Here is a 17,827-nt window from a genome sequence, read left to right as displayed (position 1 = left end):
ACTCTAAGACTGCGGTATTTACAAAAAGGTAGAAGACCGGAGGTATCTCTAGTTCATCAATTGAATCTGAGGAGCTAAAACCTTTCAGAAATTCACTTGTTCCCTCCACCAGAGGAAACTGCGTAGCCACATCTATGAATCACCAACTGTGTTTTGACACAACACTTAAATTGCTTGACTACCTTGACATGGTCAATGAAGAGCAGGAATGAAGTGCAGGAATATTTTTAAGTTATAAGAAGACATTCCGAACAGAATCAAAAGTGAAAAGGGGTAAAAAAATGTGGATTGATAGAGATGTTACAGCAAAAGGTTTCATGTGAGATAGACACTTCCGCAACACACACTCCCCTTATAGCAACACTTGGAGAACAATGGCCCCTGCTCTCCAGACACAACATCACTCAGCCTTGTTCTGTGCTAGGGGATTTACAGCAAACAGATTTCCCCATGATCAAACCTGCTGTGGGCCAGGATGGCTCGTAAATCTGGGCCCTGGCCTGCTCCACAACTTCCCCCAATACTGATTTATACTGCGGAATTAGCTCCCATTCCAATGAGGCAGATGCCACTAGTGTATGCAGGGAGAATTTCAGAGGAGACATGAGGATACAGACCATGTCATTAGACCGAATCTATTTAGTACATATAAACTGTTATGAGGACACCAGTAGGATATCATACAGTAAATGTATTAGCTTAGGGCAGTATTTCTTACAGTCACAGTTACAAAATATTTCCAGCATTATAATAAAATCCAAAGCAACAAACCATTAATTGGCATTAAATATTAAAAACACCAGTCAATATCTAAAATAGTTTAATAAAAAAAGATTTTTGTTGCCTTAACTGTCTTCTGAAAATGAGAAAAAATTTACAGTTTATGCACACACAAACACACACACCAGCGGTGATATCACCCAAGCAGTGACATCACACCAGCCTAAGCAATAACATACACCTGACAACCTCAGTGTATTACACAGCCTGCTCCTGAATAACCTGAAGGCCTTTTCTTATTTCAGCTGTAATATATTTCTAACCACAGCCTCCACAGAGGAGATATGAAAACTACGTGGACCGCAAGAGGAACTGATTTGACAAACCACTGCTACTTTAACGAAAGCTTATTGTCTACATTTCAATACTTTTTGTTAACTGACGATTACATTACAGCTGTTTCAGCTGAATTCATCTTCCTTAGTGTCACGGTGGAAGTACCCAATAATGTGTAATAGAATTAGCAGAATCCCCATCAAAGACACAGCTGTTCATTACCTACACAAGAGGACAGGTGCAAAATCAAATCAATCAGATAAAATCATCGTTCATTCATAATTTGCAACATTACAGTTCGTTTTGTCTGAAAGTATCAACTTACAAATCAATACAAACACATTAAAACCTGTACTCAGCTCAGTTTTTGGCAAAGAAAAGTATTCATATTTATAAATAATAGCAAGTTCTCAGAGAAATCTAACCCCAACTCCTCTCCTACAGACATAATTGTATGCCAGTTACAGCCATCGGTAGGCAGCGGGGGACAGGAAGTACTAGGAGTTCATGGGTGATTTCCGCATGGCTCCAGAAAGCGGCTCATGTGCTCTATTCTTTTGCCAAAACAAACAAGCCATTCTGAGAGGAGATACGGTGCAATTATATAGCCTCCTCCCGCATTCTCTGTCTCCCCATTATGGCAGGTAGTCTCACACTCCACAACAGGCTATCCCTCGGAGCAAACGTTTCATTGGCTAACATGAAGAAACATTACAACCCACAGAATTAAACTTATATCCACTTCCGATTGAATAGAACTATGATGCAACCTATTTACTTGGGTTCTTAGTGAGAATAATTGATTGGGTTTAACACCAAAGTTGCTAGTGGCTGGTGGGAAGATTGTGTGAAGTCTACTGCTACTTTCACAGTAAAACACTATTTGTCATGCACCACCAAAACACATCCACTGACAAATACAATACTTCCAGCAGTGTCGGTAAATAAGGCAAATTGGAATCTACCTAAAGAAATCATGAAGATGATCCACATTTAAGCATGTTAAAGAGAGGAGAGCAGCATCTTAAAGTCACTGTGCGTATATGTCCACACAATAATGTCGACATGCTGACAATGCCCTTAGAATATACTTATTGGAGAAAAATAACTGGTTTGTTTTCAGGCGGCATGTAACCTTTTCATCTACTTGTTTTATTAAATGAACAGTGATCATTTAAAAATAAAAAGTTACATTTACTAGGCCTTTAGATAATGTAAATGGAGCATTCTAAAAAAATTACAATCTTTTCATTAAAGCTGCACTAGGATTTTTTCAGTTAAAAAGCTAAAGTTTTGTCCCCTATAAACACGTTTTGTAAGCTAAGGAGGCCCTCTCAGAGTTGTTTAGCAACACAGACAGTTCAGTGGCGGTGGAATGTCAATTTATAATTTTTGGATCATGCCGCTATTTATATTATAACCTGGAGTTGTTAGCAAGGCTAAGAATAACGTTGAACTCTGAGTTGTTGCTTTTTTGGGAACAGGTAATTCTATTTATCATATTATTATTTGGAACTTCATTCTCTATTGAGCATTGATTCAGAACCGCTTTCTGACGAGTGAGTAACTGCAAAATGCTGTAGTTTTTTTTACTGAAAAAATCCTACCAAGTGCAGCTTTAAGTAAACATAAAAGGTGCTGAACCATGGTGACAGACACTATCATCAGCATTGGCTAAATACTCCAAACTGCCATAGACAGAGCCTATGGCAGAACTCATACAAACCTCATACAAACCACCAAAATGGAAACAAACAGGTCAACCAATAAAAGCCAAGTCAAAGAATGCTGCATCCTCTGAAGATGGAGAGGATTAGGTCCAAGGCTTGAGAGCAGGGAAGTGGTCAGAGGATGATAGATGACCGAGTTTACTGATGATCTTGAAGGGGGCAAGCCTGGGAAGTAGCCTGAGAGTTTTACAGCTGCTGGTCCTCTCTGCCCTTTTGTGTGGCACCCACTTGGTTGTGTCTCAGCAGCTCTCAGCGTTAGAACTCACCAAGCTCAGAAGAGTAGCCTGTTATCATCTGTCCTCTTCCTCAGCACTGCTGTATTCCTCACATTCAGCAAAGAATTTTTACAAAATAAAACTCAAAACAAAATCTGATGTCTCTAATGTCTCCCTGCCAAATGCAACCGTACCTCTCTGGAACTACTTATGCATTGGAACTACAAACCCGATTCCAAAAAAGTTGGGACACTACAAATTGTGATTAAAAAAGGAATGGAATAATTTACAAATATTATAAACTTATATTTAATTCACAATAGATTATAGATAACATATCAAATGTTGAAAGTGAGACATTTTGTAATGTCATGCCAAATATTGGCTCATTTTGGATTGAGAGCTACACATTCCAAAAAAGTTGGGACAGGAAGCTATAAGAGGCTGGAAAAGTTAAATGTACAAATAAGGAACAGCTGGAGGACCAATATGCAATTTATTATGTCAATTGGCAACATAATTGGGTCTCTCAGAAGTCAAGATGGGCAGAGGATCACCAATTCCCCCAATGCTGCGGCGAAAAATAGTGGAGCAATATCAGAAAGGAGTTTCTCAGAGTCATCATCATCTACAGTGCATAATATCATCCAAAGATTCAGAGAATCTGGAACAATCTCTGTGCGTAAGGGTCAAGGCCGGAAAACCATACTGGATGCCCGTGATCTTCGGGCCCTCAGACGGCACTGCATCACATACAGGAATGATACTGTAATGGAAATCACAACATGGGCTCAGGAATACTTCCAGAAAACATTGTCGTGAACACAATCCACCGTGCCATTCGCCGTTGCTGGCTAAATCTCTATAGGTCAAAAAAGAAGCCATATCTAAACAGGATCCAGAAGCGCAGGCGTTTTCTCTGGGCCAAGGATCATTTAAAATGGACTGTGGCAAAGTGGAAAAGTGTTCTGTGGTCAGACAAATCAAAATTTAAAGTTCATTTTGGAAAACTGGGACGCCATGTCATCCGGACTAAAGAGGACAAGGACAACCCAAGTTTTTATCAGCGCTCAGTTCAGAAGCCTGCATCTCTGATGGTATGGGGTTGCATGAGTGCGTGTGGCATGGGCAGCCTACACATCTGGAAAGGCACCATCAATGCTGACAGTTATATCCAAGTTCTAGAACAACATATGCTCCCATCCAGACGTCTTCTCTTTCAGGGAAGACCTTGCATTTTCCAACATGACAATGCCAGACCACATACTGCATCAATTACAATGTCATGGCTGCATAGAAGAAGGATCCAGGTGCTGAAATGGCCAGCCTGCCACACAGTGGTAAACATGGCCTTGTCCCAACTTTTCTGAGATGTGTTGATGCCATGAAATTTAAAATCAACTTATTTTTCCCTTAAAGTGATACATTTTCTCAGTTTAAACATTTGATATGTCACTCGCAACCATCAGACTGAAAGTAGGACATGGAAGCGCACACCCACCATCCCCGATCACAACACCCTGACAAACAACCCCTCTATTTAACTATGAATTTGTTTATAACTGCCCCTACTGAAGCATTTCCTATAAAAGGTAAACAGCACTGACACTAAACGTAACTGTGAGCCATTAAGGAACAACAGCACTGGGATATGTTGATATTGAACGTAATAGCACTGCTGATATTTTCATACTGAACTTAATTGCGTTTTCCAAAATAGTTACATATGTACATAATTCCTGCAATGATAGGTTGGCAAAATGTTGTGTTTCCTATTTTCTCATATAGTAGCAGAGTTTCTAACACGTGATTATAGTCAGAGTCAAATCGTACAAACAAATATTGAAGGTCACCATCTCATTGTTTCCCTGGTTTCCACTGCTATTTCAATAAAACAACTATCCAGATAGAATGTATTGCCTTGGTCAGAGAAGAGGTTAGTCCACTCAAGTTCAAATGCCACTCCTGAACATACAGGTTGAAGATTCTTAGTTTTTTGGGGGAGAAACCTCAACCATAGAAGAACAATGCTAGGCTAGTAGCATTGGAACATATTGTGACAACGTCTACTGCCTGCCAAGCTGTGGGATAGTGGATTTGCATTTATAAATCATACAAGGCAAGCAGCATCCAGGATCCAATTATATAATATTCTATAATTATAACATTCAGGGTTGGCTAATGTCAGGATAATCAAAGGTTAGGGGATACACTTGCACAGTATTACATTTATATTTTTAAATAAAATGTAAATGCCATACATTTTCAAATCAGTTCACTAAGTATTAAGTATTTTCACAGGAAGAAAACGACAAACACCTTGTTGATTGGGAGTCAAATGACGTACATTCAATAATGCCTACTCCTGCGTCACTTGCACATTCTTTCAGGTCCTTGTTGTTCACCAGTTTAATTGGTTAAAGGCATGTGCTAGAGTTCCTGCCCCCCCCCCCCAACTATCTTGTCAATCTTCCACAATCCAGTAAAAAACATTACTAGCTCTGTAAGGGAGATAGATGTGGAATGACAATAGTGTCGGCTATAGTCATATTGCCAGATTTTGTAAACGACGGGCCGGGGTCCATATATGTGGCCAATAACTGGGCCACATAGAAATTGTAAATGTTTTGTTTTGGTACCCCAGAGTACTTGGATAGTTTACTGAATTTAAGTGTTTTCATTCTTAATCACTCAGTGTACTGTTCATGGTACTAGACTGCAGAACAAAAGCAAGGTGTGGCATTACAGACTGGATAGGATGTGAGAGACGCAGAGACGAGAGCAGAGTAAGAGCATCATGTTTTCAAAATGAAACATTCAGGGTAAATTCTCTCTCTCTATATATATATATATGTCTTTCTCCATCAGATTAAAGACAATGTCAACCACATTCTTTACAGGATTTATTTAAAGCAGATATGCTGCAGCACCCCACCCCCAATCCTTTGTCACTGCTGAGGACTAAAAGTAGTCCTCAGGGATATACTGAACTGCAACTTAATCCTGGAAAAAATCCAATCAATAGACCACCAAGAACAACAATAAGGGACTATGGTAGTGATAAGAGAATGATTACTGATTTCATTCCAACAAAAAAAAAGTTCTTAATGTTATATTATAGATATTCCTTCTCATCCACTCCAGATTTTATTGCAAATGCAGAGCAAACAGACTTAATTGCTTGATGGTCAAAGATAGAAGTTCAGTTTTAATCCAGTGGAAAACTACAGAGATGAAAGATTTTTGGAGTTGGCTGCGCAGGAAAAGTGATTGCATCATTTCTCAGAAGGACCATTTGGAATATTGTTATATTCTAAGCACTAGGCACAGTGAGCAGTGTGAGTCATGGGGTGGTTTTCCGTTCATATAACGTTGTGGGGGTAGTCCATAATTCTCTCTGGTAGGGCTCAAAACTACATTATCCTGCCCATAACACCAATGGAGGGTGACTGAAATAGTAGCATATGTATCATTCTTTAGTCACCGTATAAAGTGCTGGAGATCGTGCGCAAGCTAGCTATCTTTCTCTTAAAGCTAACACGATTTCCCTTTGCAGATCATTATTTGTGATGATAAGCAAAAGATAACTGGAAATGTACTGTTTTGCGACCTAGGCTGGTCCTGCAGTCGAAGCTATTGCCTCCAGTACATTTAAGCTACTGCTGCAGGGTGTGGTTTTCAATCCATCCCACTACCCATTGTGAATCAAAGCAAATTATTTTTGTCCATTTTCTATTACCGAGCGTTGATAATAACATTGTGTGCGCTACCCAGAGAAGCAACCCAAAATAAAGCTATGCAGAGGAAGATGGAGCACACTACCGCCAACTCAAGTCAGAAAGACCATATCTATACAAAAAAAAAGACCCAAACCAGAAAAAGAGCTCATTGATTTTTGTAAACCTTTCAACTGTCAACTGAGAGAAAAGACCTCCGTGACTTCCACTCATGGAATATCCAATTGAACGTTTAAATGAGGAATAAAACATCTATACCAAGCGATATTCTACAACTACTTGATCACAGGGCAAAATAAACAAGACAAAACAGTAGGTGTTAGGTAAAAATCTGCCTCATAAGAGGGCTTCCCCAGGCCTTCGACGTGAAAGGAATCATGTAGAGAATTCAAACACAGCTGCCGGTGAGCATACGATCCGTCCAACCGAGCGGAAGGATGGTGGATGTATGCCGTACCTTTTTCAGGTGTCCGCTGCGGGTACCCACAAACACCACGGAGTGGTCTCCGTAGGTATAGGCTGCTACCGCTCCCATGCCGTCTGCGCGGTCGTCATACAGAGGGATCCCCTCAATCACCCGGAGACCGCCGAGAGGCTGGTTCAACACCAGTCCGCAGAAGTCATCGCCGATCTGCTTTGGCTGCGAAACAAAACAGAAGGGAGACGATGAGAGTGTGGAAGGCATCAAGGTCACAGATCAAATGTGGCCTATTTATTCATTTAGGGGCCCGGATTTGCGAGCTTCTACCTAACTTTAGGAATACATAAAGAGAAATGACCATGCCCCCTCAATTACTAAGACAAGAATTGTAATAAAAAATGCAACTCTGAGAACAGGTGAGTGCACATTCTTGGCATGTTAAATAGATATTTAGTATGGTTGTGGAAGCTTGCCTGGGGTCAGTCAGAATCATGCTGGTGTAGGCGGAGCAAATGGTTGGTGATGAGACTTTATGAAGGATCAACATATCAAACAAGGCCTGTGCCAGAGTCCGGCACCCACACTCTCATTATGTGGTCAAGGGCTATTGCTACGCACGAGAAGGGACACATGAAGGCCGATGAAGCAGGCAATAATCAAGAGCAGATTTGCATCAGTTATGTTGAGCCCTGTTGTCTACTAATGAAAACAAGCCCTGCCTTCCTAAAGGGATCCAGGTCAGCTACTGATGCTTGTTGTTCTCCTCTCCATCTGCCCTGCCCTAAAAAATAGCATGTTGCTTTGGGTGGGGGTGGGGTGCCCTCAGCCATAAGGGCACAAGGAGGTAGGAAAACAGAACTTTCTGCACAGGCCTGAGCAACACATCTTGTAAAGGACACTTGAAATCAGCTCTTTAACTCTTTCTGATTTAAATCATTCAAACAAGTAATAAGATCCATTCCATTGAATACTCCGCTGTATCTAAATGCATCCCAACGAAACTGTATGTTTTATGAGTTGCCTGAAGGCAGCCGTAAGCCCAATACATCATACTTGCCTAATACAGTGATATGACTGGAGCCAGCATAACATGACATAACCTTGCATAGAGATAACCATTTTCTTATGTTTTAATCTAGAACAATCCTGCATTTTTCAATTTGTCAAAAATGATATAGATAAGTGAGGATATATATTTTTTTATACTGTTGCAGTATAGATTGTGGCCAGAGTTATAAAGTAAAACCTGGCTGAAGGCTAAAATGCACCGCACAGTACACTACATACTAGAAAATACACACAATATAATACCTGAACGAGAACAGTAGGCAGCTGCTGAAAATCCTTTTTGCAAGTGACACATTTGGCAATGTATTTTTGTAAATCAAATGATCCTTTCTGTTCAAATTCATGAAAGGAATATTTGCTAGTAACGACACTCTCCTGTGCATATCAATTCAGTCCAATTTTGTTCCCTTAAACCTGGTTAGACTTATTACAAAACTATGTAATATTATATGTGAGTGCTTCTCCAGATGTCTATTAGTTATAATCTCAAATGATGAAAAATGGCAAATACATATAACAACTACAACTATACAGAAAAGGCTATACTACCCAACAGATAATAGACTACACAATACAGTAAACTACCCCACACATAACACACTACACGGTAAAGTACAGAATACAACACATAATAAACTACAAAATACAGTATGGAACACAACATATAATACACAACAATACACAGCACACTATCCAACACATAATACACAACACTACACAAAACACAAAAGAACCCAACAAATAATAAATTACACAATAAACTACACAATACACTACACAACACAAAATATACTACACAATACACAATAGACTACACAATGCACTACATAGCGCAATACCCAACACATTATGCACTACACTAAATTACACTACACAATACTTAAGAACAATTCAACACAAAAAAAAACACGACACTAAACAATATACGTAATACACTACTCAACACTTATAGCACTACACTACAAAGTGCACAACACAACACAGCACCCATTTTTGCAGTATCTAGAGGCTCCACAAATCAGAGAGCATGTCATATTTAACAGTTCAAACTGTAGGGGACTAGTAATAGTAGTGTAACATTATACACGCCTGGCAGCACCTCCACAGGAGTCCTATTAGACAACAGGCCAGAGGCTATATTGACTGGGTAGGTCGAAGCATGTGTAGCAGAGGAAATCATCGGGGCATACCTGTACACCTGTATCCATTTCTCCCAAAAAGACTAACCAGGGAGCTAGCATCTCCACAGCAGAGGATGTTTGCTGCCTCTCAGAAAGTTTAATAATGTTGTTTGATAATGTTTTAAACAAAGTTCAATCAAACGATCCCTTAATGATTCATTAGAAGGCTACTCTGCGAAACCTAAGGCTCTATTATTGTTGGGAAATCAAGCATTTTCTTCATTTGCTTCAGTAGTCTACAAGTTTGGATTAAACAATGACAAGGAGTTTAAAGTATGAATTAGCAGCTTTTATTTTTGTATGTGTGTACCCATTGGCTTCGGTGTGTAGAAATGGCAACCATTTTCATTAATACCCCCCCCCCATTACAGGATACCAAAAGTAAGTCTTGAAAATTGTCTTGGCAGGTGTAGCCAGAGCTCAATTACATGACATTTTTCTTAGGCTACTTACACTATTCAACAAGAATACGATTGAAATGCATTCGTTGAAACTGATGATTCTCAGTTAGTTAATTGGTTCATTGAAATAAATAGTACTGGCTACACCACTAACAGAGACAAAAGGAAGAAAGAATCTAATTTCTGGACTCATTATTGGAAGTTTTTTTGCTGAAAGAGCTTGAGGTTAGAATAGTCTAGCAGACTAGCTAGCTCATGTGTGATTGATGGATATGAGTGTGTGTGATAAACTTGTGAGGTAGATGATTGGCTGATGGTGGGACACGCTTCACATCTGCTCTAAGCATTGCTCACTTGGTGATATTGGCTGATTTAAGGGCAATTTAAGTGGCCATAGAATGCATAGAAGCCAGTGAGACACATCCACAGCAAAATGTGTGTGTTCTTTACAGGCCTGTGCAATTTGTTGCACCCCAGAGATCTTTCTAAATACAACTTTACTGAGACTTTTTCCAAACTTGATGTTTTTACCTTATAAAAATGCACAAGAGCTGTTCAAAAACTGTAACTCGACAGGCTAAAAACATGGTTTGTCCGCTTGGCTTAAGATATCCTAGGCCTAGAATGGGTTTACAAGCCGGATAAGTATACAATGGGGCATTTGGACTACTTAAGTTAATGGGGTATAGATGAAATATGCAAGTAAATCCAGCAGAATATTGCCTCTTCTGAGGCCCGAGGCTGGATAGAAGTACTTCATTTCAGTGGAATGACTTAAATGAAAGGCTGATGACTCACCGTGTTGATGCAGGGGAGCTCCTTGTTGAGCAGCCAGGGCAGGGACAGCTTGCCCTCCCCGCGGTAACACGACTTGATCCTCTCCCTCATGGCCAGGTTGATCTGATGCAGGGTAAAGAGACACAGCACAGTTTCCTGGGGGGGGTTGGCGCGGTTCTTCTGGCCCTGGGAGAACACCACAAACAGCACGTCCTCGTCCTCAGACAGCCCCAAGGCCTGGGCCAGCATCCGACCTGGACGGTGCTTGTAAGCGGACTGGACCAACCGGTACTCCACCCCATCTTTGGTGCAGCCCAGAGGGAACTCCACATAAGAGTAGAACTCGGTGTCATTGGAACACATCCGCACTATCTTGGAGGTGAAGAACTTCTCACCGGTGGCGTCCATCTGGGTGAGCTGCGTGTCCAGTTGCAACGTGAGGAAGTAGATGTAGGTGCGGCTGGAGAACCCATACACGTAGTAGATGTCAAAGGCCGGGTAGAGGGACAGCGTATCGGAGGGTATCTTTATTTGTGAGGACACAAACTCGTCCTGGTATACCAGACTGAACATGTTGACGCTCTCTTCATCAGCAACCAGCTTACGGCTGGACAGGGTGGGAAAATACTCGGACTTGCCGTCAATGGCTGCGCCGATGAACAGCCGGCTGCCCCCCTTCTCGTTCTTCCACTTCCCTTCTGTTCTCTCTACCACCACTCCTGCCATGCCGTCAGCCTCCCGGGCACCAGAGAGGTAGTGCTCCTTGCGGTGGTGGGGCTCTCCCAGCTTGAAGAGGTCCTCTAGACGCAGGAACTGACAAACGCCCTGCCAGATGCTGCCGCACGCCACCAGGCGGTTGCCGGCGTAATCGACCAGCAGCAACTTGTTGACGTTGTCGGAGGACTCCAGTTTATGCGCGCAGGATCGAACGCTGGGAGGGGGGTAACATTTGGCGTTGTCCTCCACGGGGCCGGTCATGTGTGAACGCAGCTCCGTCAGGTTGTCGGACAGCTTGTAAACCCGGTTCACTGCTCCCACGTAGACGTCTCCCGTTCGGCTGTGTACCGTGAGGTGGGTGAGGCTGGTGTCCGAGACCTTGTAGGTGCCCGTCTCGGGTTGAGGCTTGGTCGGGGTCATGGGGAACGCATTGTTGGAGCCAGAGTGTAAAAAAAGGAAAAATATCACCAGCCATTTGGGTGTCATGATTGAGAACCTTTGGTGGTGGGGGGAATAGAGCTCTTCGCGTGAGCTTATTGCAGTCCTTTGTCCGTCTCCGGCTTCAGTGGTTCATGTCTGAAATGAAAAATGTTGGGATAGGACATTAAAAGGATTGCAGTACTATATGCATGTTCATTTAATGGGGTTTACACACTTTAAAAAATAAATAGTGGGAGAAAAAGCACATTCAATTTTCAGCACTTTCCAGTGAATCCCCCTCCCCCAACTCCTTCCGAATGTAGTCCATTTGGAGGTATTAATGACTAAATGTGCCAGTCGGCCACTGAGACAGCTGTGTGTGTGAGGGAGGTCTGGGGGACTGTATTGATTGGAGGGCTTCTGTTGGTGCCAGGGCTTGTCACTCCCACTCCCTTCACTCAATGGATTGCTAATAAACCTTTATAGCCATCACTTACACTAATCCCAAGCACATTTGTTAATTAGGAAATATTGCTACTTGAAAAATAGAATGCGATGAAAGCAGATGATGCAAATGGACAGAGAAAATAGCACTAAGATGTCTGTGTTGCTAAATAGTAGCTGTGAAGAAGGTAATGCTACAGTGCTCTATGGGTCAAACATTACCCAACTGGTCAGTCATGGTCTGCACCCCTCCCCTACAAAAATCAGAGCTGCCGGAATGAAAGAGGCCCTTCTGGCAGTTCAACTGCCTGGGGTAGGGTTAGGATAGGAATTAGGAACACAGATAGAATTGCCTTTTTGTCACTGTCACATTTCAGAGGTTTGGGGTTTCAGGTTTTAGAAGCACACAGACAGAAAGACAGACAGGACCTTTAGTTCTTTGTAACCACTATTTTGTTCTTTGGGTGTGTTTAACTCCAAATAACTACAGTATGTTTGTTAGGTTGCTATAACTGTAAAAACCTTTGAAGACCACAGATTATAATCACTATGTAGTAGCCACACAGGTGGCAGGTAAAGCAGGAGCTCATCGCGTCTCGCCATCCACATAACAGTGTTTTACCAGAGATGTCCTGTTGGGGATATCAAATCCTTTATTTCATAAATGCATGCACGCCAAAATAGCACCTTCATTTGTGCTCACAGGCCTAAATGTATATATAGGGATAAGAATAAAATTGGGTGCAGAGCCTGTGGTCTGGCGGTAATGCTCCTGGTCTAGCGGTAATGCTCCTGGTCTAGCAGTAATGCTCCTGGGCTAGCAGTAATGCTCATGGTCTAGCGGGAATGCTCCTCGACCTGGTCTAGCTGTAATGCTCCTGGTCTAGCGGTAATACTCCTGGTCTTGCGGAAATGCTCCTGGTCTAGCGGTAATGCTCCTGGGCTAGCAGTAATGCTCATGGTCTAGTGGTAATGCTCATGGTCTAGCGGAAATGCTCATGATCTAGCGGAAATGCTCCTGGTCTAGCGGGAATGCTCCTGGTCTAGCGGGAATGCTCCTTGTCTACCGGTAACGCTCCTCGACCTGGTCTAGTGGTAACACTCCTGGTCTAGCAGTGATGCTCCTGGCTTATTCACATATAATCCCTCTCCCCATTGGATAATGAGCGTTCAATTCCCTGCTCCAACCCATCAATCTCTGTCTTTTTCCTACTGTCTGGATCCTCTCTGTCATTTCAGCACTTTCTCAATAGTGTCAACAAAATATACATAATACGTAATGAATGAAAGAAATTGCAGGACTACTGTGATAGTCTTGAAGGAAGAAGATGTTCCCATGTGTTTTCCCTTTCATCTACCCATGACACTACAATGACTAAAGCATGAATACAGAGATGGATAGAATCATTAAAGCTGCAAAAGACCACAGCAACATTTTCTCCATAGCAGCTACAGTTTGATAGTCCTGCCCCTGAGTGCTAATTTCTTCAATTATTCACTTTCAGTACATACAAAGATTTATCCATGGCAAATGGACTGATAGGAAAAAAAAATAAACAGCAAAACAGCAATTCTGAAGATTGTGGATGTACTCTGCCCTTACTAGTGAGTGACTCAATAATACACTCATTAAGGTCTGATACAGAATAGAAGAGGCCACCTTCTGCCTTTAAATTCTGTGCAAAACCCCCAGTCTTTGCCCATTGTAATACAATGTTGTATTGTACTCCATTTCCTGGCTTGTGGTATACTATTGAGCAGCAGTCACAATGATTTCATTACCACAGAATAGAGAGGAACACTGGTGCCAGTGAAAGCTGAATGCCTTAGCAGAAAACGTTGACCTGAAGTCTCAGAATTCAAAAGCAGTGATGGTGCTACAGCTGAATTGGAAAGCAGCCTACAATGTATGTAAAAAAATTAAATGTAAATAACATAAGAAACCTCAGCAGGTAATAAGACATTCATCGTCGCTCAGTGAGAATAATTGCAGGTTTTACAAGCTCAGGTTCTTTGGATAATCTTTAGATTATCTCTGTAGAGATGTGTGTTTAACCACAAACCACCTGATAATATTCTCATTTGACAGTGATTACTGTTAGTTGAAGACACACTAGTGTGAAAAATTGACATGATGTGATATATCGTTACGGACAGATTGTGTAGGCTATTGCTCAGTTACTTCTTTAAGTCATAACATAAACCATTATAAAAGCATTGCATTACAATGTGTGTTTGTTTTAGCTTCCAATATAAGTGATATTCCAGTAAAAGAGTTCTATGGTTATGCCAGGGTAAGATGAACCCCTCTTTTGACACTGGCGGCTCTCTCGCTATAAAGCTGAATTATGGGGAGTAATTTAGCAGACACTTATACAAATTTGCAACTAGTTGAATTCCTTAAAGAGTAAACATAAACAAGAAATGCACAGAAAAAAAATCCTAGAAATGCACAGCTCTTGATTGTCACAAGCTCTTATAAAGATTTAAGATCTAGAGGTGAACAAATTAGATGCTCAACATTAACCAACATTAAGATAAAACCCCGTATAGAAGTATAATGTATACCAAGGGCCACTGATGGAATATGATTATACTTCCAATGAAAAGGTTGAAAGTTCAACCCCTTGAGCCTTTATGCACACTTCACAAGAAATGTTCCTAGGCATTGCAATTAAGGTTGAGTAATGTGTGGATTGACAAATCATCAAAATGTCCTGTTCAAACATTTTGAGAAACAACAGCAGTTTTTTCTTATCTGGCAGAAATGACGAAATTTTTCTATTTTAGCTAAATACATTTGTTAACATATTTTATACAATATTATTATATATAAATTATACAAGCTACTCCTAATATATATATTTTTTAAGTGAAAAATAAAACAGTTAGGCATAGTTATCTTCTTCATCTTGTCTCGCTCCATAGATTTATTTTGGTAGCCTGCATAAAAATATCACTTAAGCCTAGTGCTAATGCAATAACATAATGTCAGTGTCATCTTTAAATATATTTTTTTTACTTTACTTACCTTTACGGTACTAACTGACATCTTATTTGGAGAGGGTTTTCAAATATTTTTACAATCGTTGGCATGTAGATCCAGTGGGATAACAAGGAGGTTTGGTCACTGGTGAGGATTTTTGCATTTAAATCTCAATTTAGGTTAAATCTCAAGTAATCTTAATACTGCATCATCCTTACAGCAACAACACTAATAACATGTCATACAGCAATAATATGCCAGATACCAATAACATGCCATATAACAATAACATCCCATAAAACAATAACAGGTAGTATAATAATAACAACATGTTGTGTATAACAATAACATGTCAAATAGCAATAACATGCAACATAGCAATAGATTAATCCAGTTCAAAAATACAATAACTTTGTCTTGTTACCATAGCAACCCATTTCTAAATTCCTATAAAGAACCATATATAATATTTCAACCGGCAATAGGTTGATTGCATTAAATCTGGCCGTGGCCAATATTCTCCAGTAACATTTACAACCCTGTTTCCAAAAAAGTTGAGACGTGTAAAATGTGTAAAATGTTGACAAAAAAAGAAATCAAATCATGATGTGCAAATCCTATATTCAAATCCTATATTCAAAAGAAAATAGTACAATGACAATATATCAAATGTTGAAACTGAGAAATGTTATTGTTTCTTGAAAAAATATGCCCAGTTGAATTTGATGCCAGCAACACATTTAAAAAAAGTTGGGACAGGGGCAACAAAAAACTGGAAAAGTTGTTAAAACCTGGTGAAACATCTCATAACTATTTATGTTAATTGGCAACAGTTCAGTAACATGAATGGGTATTGAAAGAGCATCCCATAGTAGATTCATTTTTTCAGAAGTAAATATGGGGAGGGGTTTACCACTCTGTAAAAGACTGCGCAGGCAAATATTGCAACCATTTCAGAATAATGTTTCTCAGTGTAAAATTGCAAAGAGTTTGGGGATCTCATCATCTATGGGACACAAAATCACTCAAAGATTCTGAGTATTTTGAGAAATCTCTGTACACAATGGACAAGGCCAAAAAACAGTATAGGATCATTGATGAGCTCATTGAAGATGGATTGAGGCGAAGTGGAACACAGTCCTGTGGTCTGATGAATCAAACTTTGAGATTATTTTTGGCAAACATGGATGCTGCATCCTCCCGACTAAAGAGAATAGGGACAATCCAGCTTCTTATCAGCGCACAAAAGCATCCATGATGGTATAGGGGTGCATAAGTGCACATGGCATGGGTGACTTGCACATTCATGAAGGCACCATCAATGGTGAATAATATTTACAGTTTTTGATATATACTAACTTTCTTGAAGCGTGTTACTGGCATCAAATTATAATAGGGCATGTATTTTTCTAAAAACAATAACAGTTGATATGTTGACTTTGTACAATCTTTGTACTTTGTACTATTCAATTAAATATAGGGAGAAATGATTAGCACATCATTGCATTCTGTATTTATTTGCATTTTACGCAAAAAAAACAGGTTGTAGATTTTATACAATTGTTTTGCTCAAATCATGTGTCCTACTGATATATTGTTTTTTTTCATCTATTGCAGGTGTCTGGATAAAGTCTAATACCTTATTTACTACACTCATACCCAGGCATTGTATAATTTACAATTACAGATAATATAAAATGTATACCTTTCCCATTCATTATCGAACACATTTTTGTAAGTCTTTGTTATTACAATATATTGAAAGATACATTTTGTATGACTGAATTTGCATTTGTTGAAATCAGAACCATTATAGGAAGCAACATTATTAATAATTAACATAATTTTTTTATGCCAGGGTACACAGACACATAAACTTCAAAACGTTGATATCAGCACAAACGGTGTCGAGTATAAACAGCGGATTGTGTTATTATGAATATTGCCTATTGGTACCGTACAACAGTTGTCTTATCTGTGAATCCCTATTGCATAAGATTTCTTTGGCTGTGATTGTGTGTGAAATGTTTTATTACATTTTAACTGTCAATATATTAAATACAAATGTTCTGAACTGCAAAGAACCATTGAAAAGATTGAGGGTCTGTTTTAGTGATTGGGGTTCCGCTTCATGCTTCTAAAACAAAATCCCTTTTTTATAGAACACTTTTCTGAGGATAAAGATCAGGGCTGACCAAACCGGATCTCTGTGGTTTTGTCACTGACCCTAATAATTAGCTGGATGAAACACTAAGTCAGGTTATTCACAACTACAGTTGGAGGGAACCTACAGCCACAAAAGGGGGCGGGCAGCCCTGGTGTGAATGAATGGTTAGTAATCCAATGAGTGTGTTGAGTTGAGTGTCTTTGAAAAGTTAACTCAAAGAAGCAATCAGTGCAATCACCATTTCACCTAATCAAGGACTCCGAAAACACCACTCTCTCTTCACCGGTACTTCTCTAATGAGGGTCGACAGCACTTAATAAAAAAAATTCTCTCTTTGCCAGACAAAGATGCTGTTCAGTTATGGACACAGATGACCGATACCAAGAAAATGTGTTTCATTTAAAAGGCACTCCCCTCTACTCAACCTTCTAAAGTTAACAGGTGTAAATGGGTCTGCTGCCTCTAAAACACATACAGCAAACTAATATACACAGTGCACGACCAACA

At 40.1% G+C, this 17,827-nt stretch overlaps 1 protein-coding gene across 2 annotated transcripts in view; it reads right to left on the bottom strand.

The window, feature by feature from the left end:
* Positions 1 to 17,827, bottom strand: part of plxna3 (plexin A3) — a 132,580-nt gene that overhangs the window by 110,322 nt on the left and 4,431 nt on the right. The window contains exons 2-3 of one of the 2 annotated variants that reach the window (XM_020051967.2): positions 10,608 to 11,879; positions 7,196 to 7,378 (exon numbers count right to left, since the gene is read on the bottom strand). In XM_020051967.2, the coding sequence (XP_019907526.1) occupies positions 7,196 to 7,378; positions 10,608 to 11,789 (1,365 nt within the window). In that variant the 5' untranslated portion in view covers positions 11,790 to 11,879. Of the gene's footprint in view, positions 1 to 7,195; positions 7,379 to 10,607; positions 11,880 to 17,827 lie in introns of those variants that run through there. The other variant, XM_034295976.1, reaches the window with a different exon arrangement.

The sequence above is a fragment of the Esox lucius genome, chromosome 12, assembly GCF_011004845.1.
Source record: "Esox lucius isolate fEsoLuc1 chromosome 12, fEsoLuc1.pri, whole genome shotgun sequence".
Classification (NCBI taxonomy): Eukaryota; Metazoa; Chordata; class Actinopteri; order Esociformes; family Esocidae; genus Esox; species Esox lucius.
Note: the sequence above shows the minus strand (reverse complement) of the source record. Positions and strands in the feature narration are given on the sequence as shown.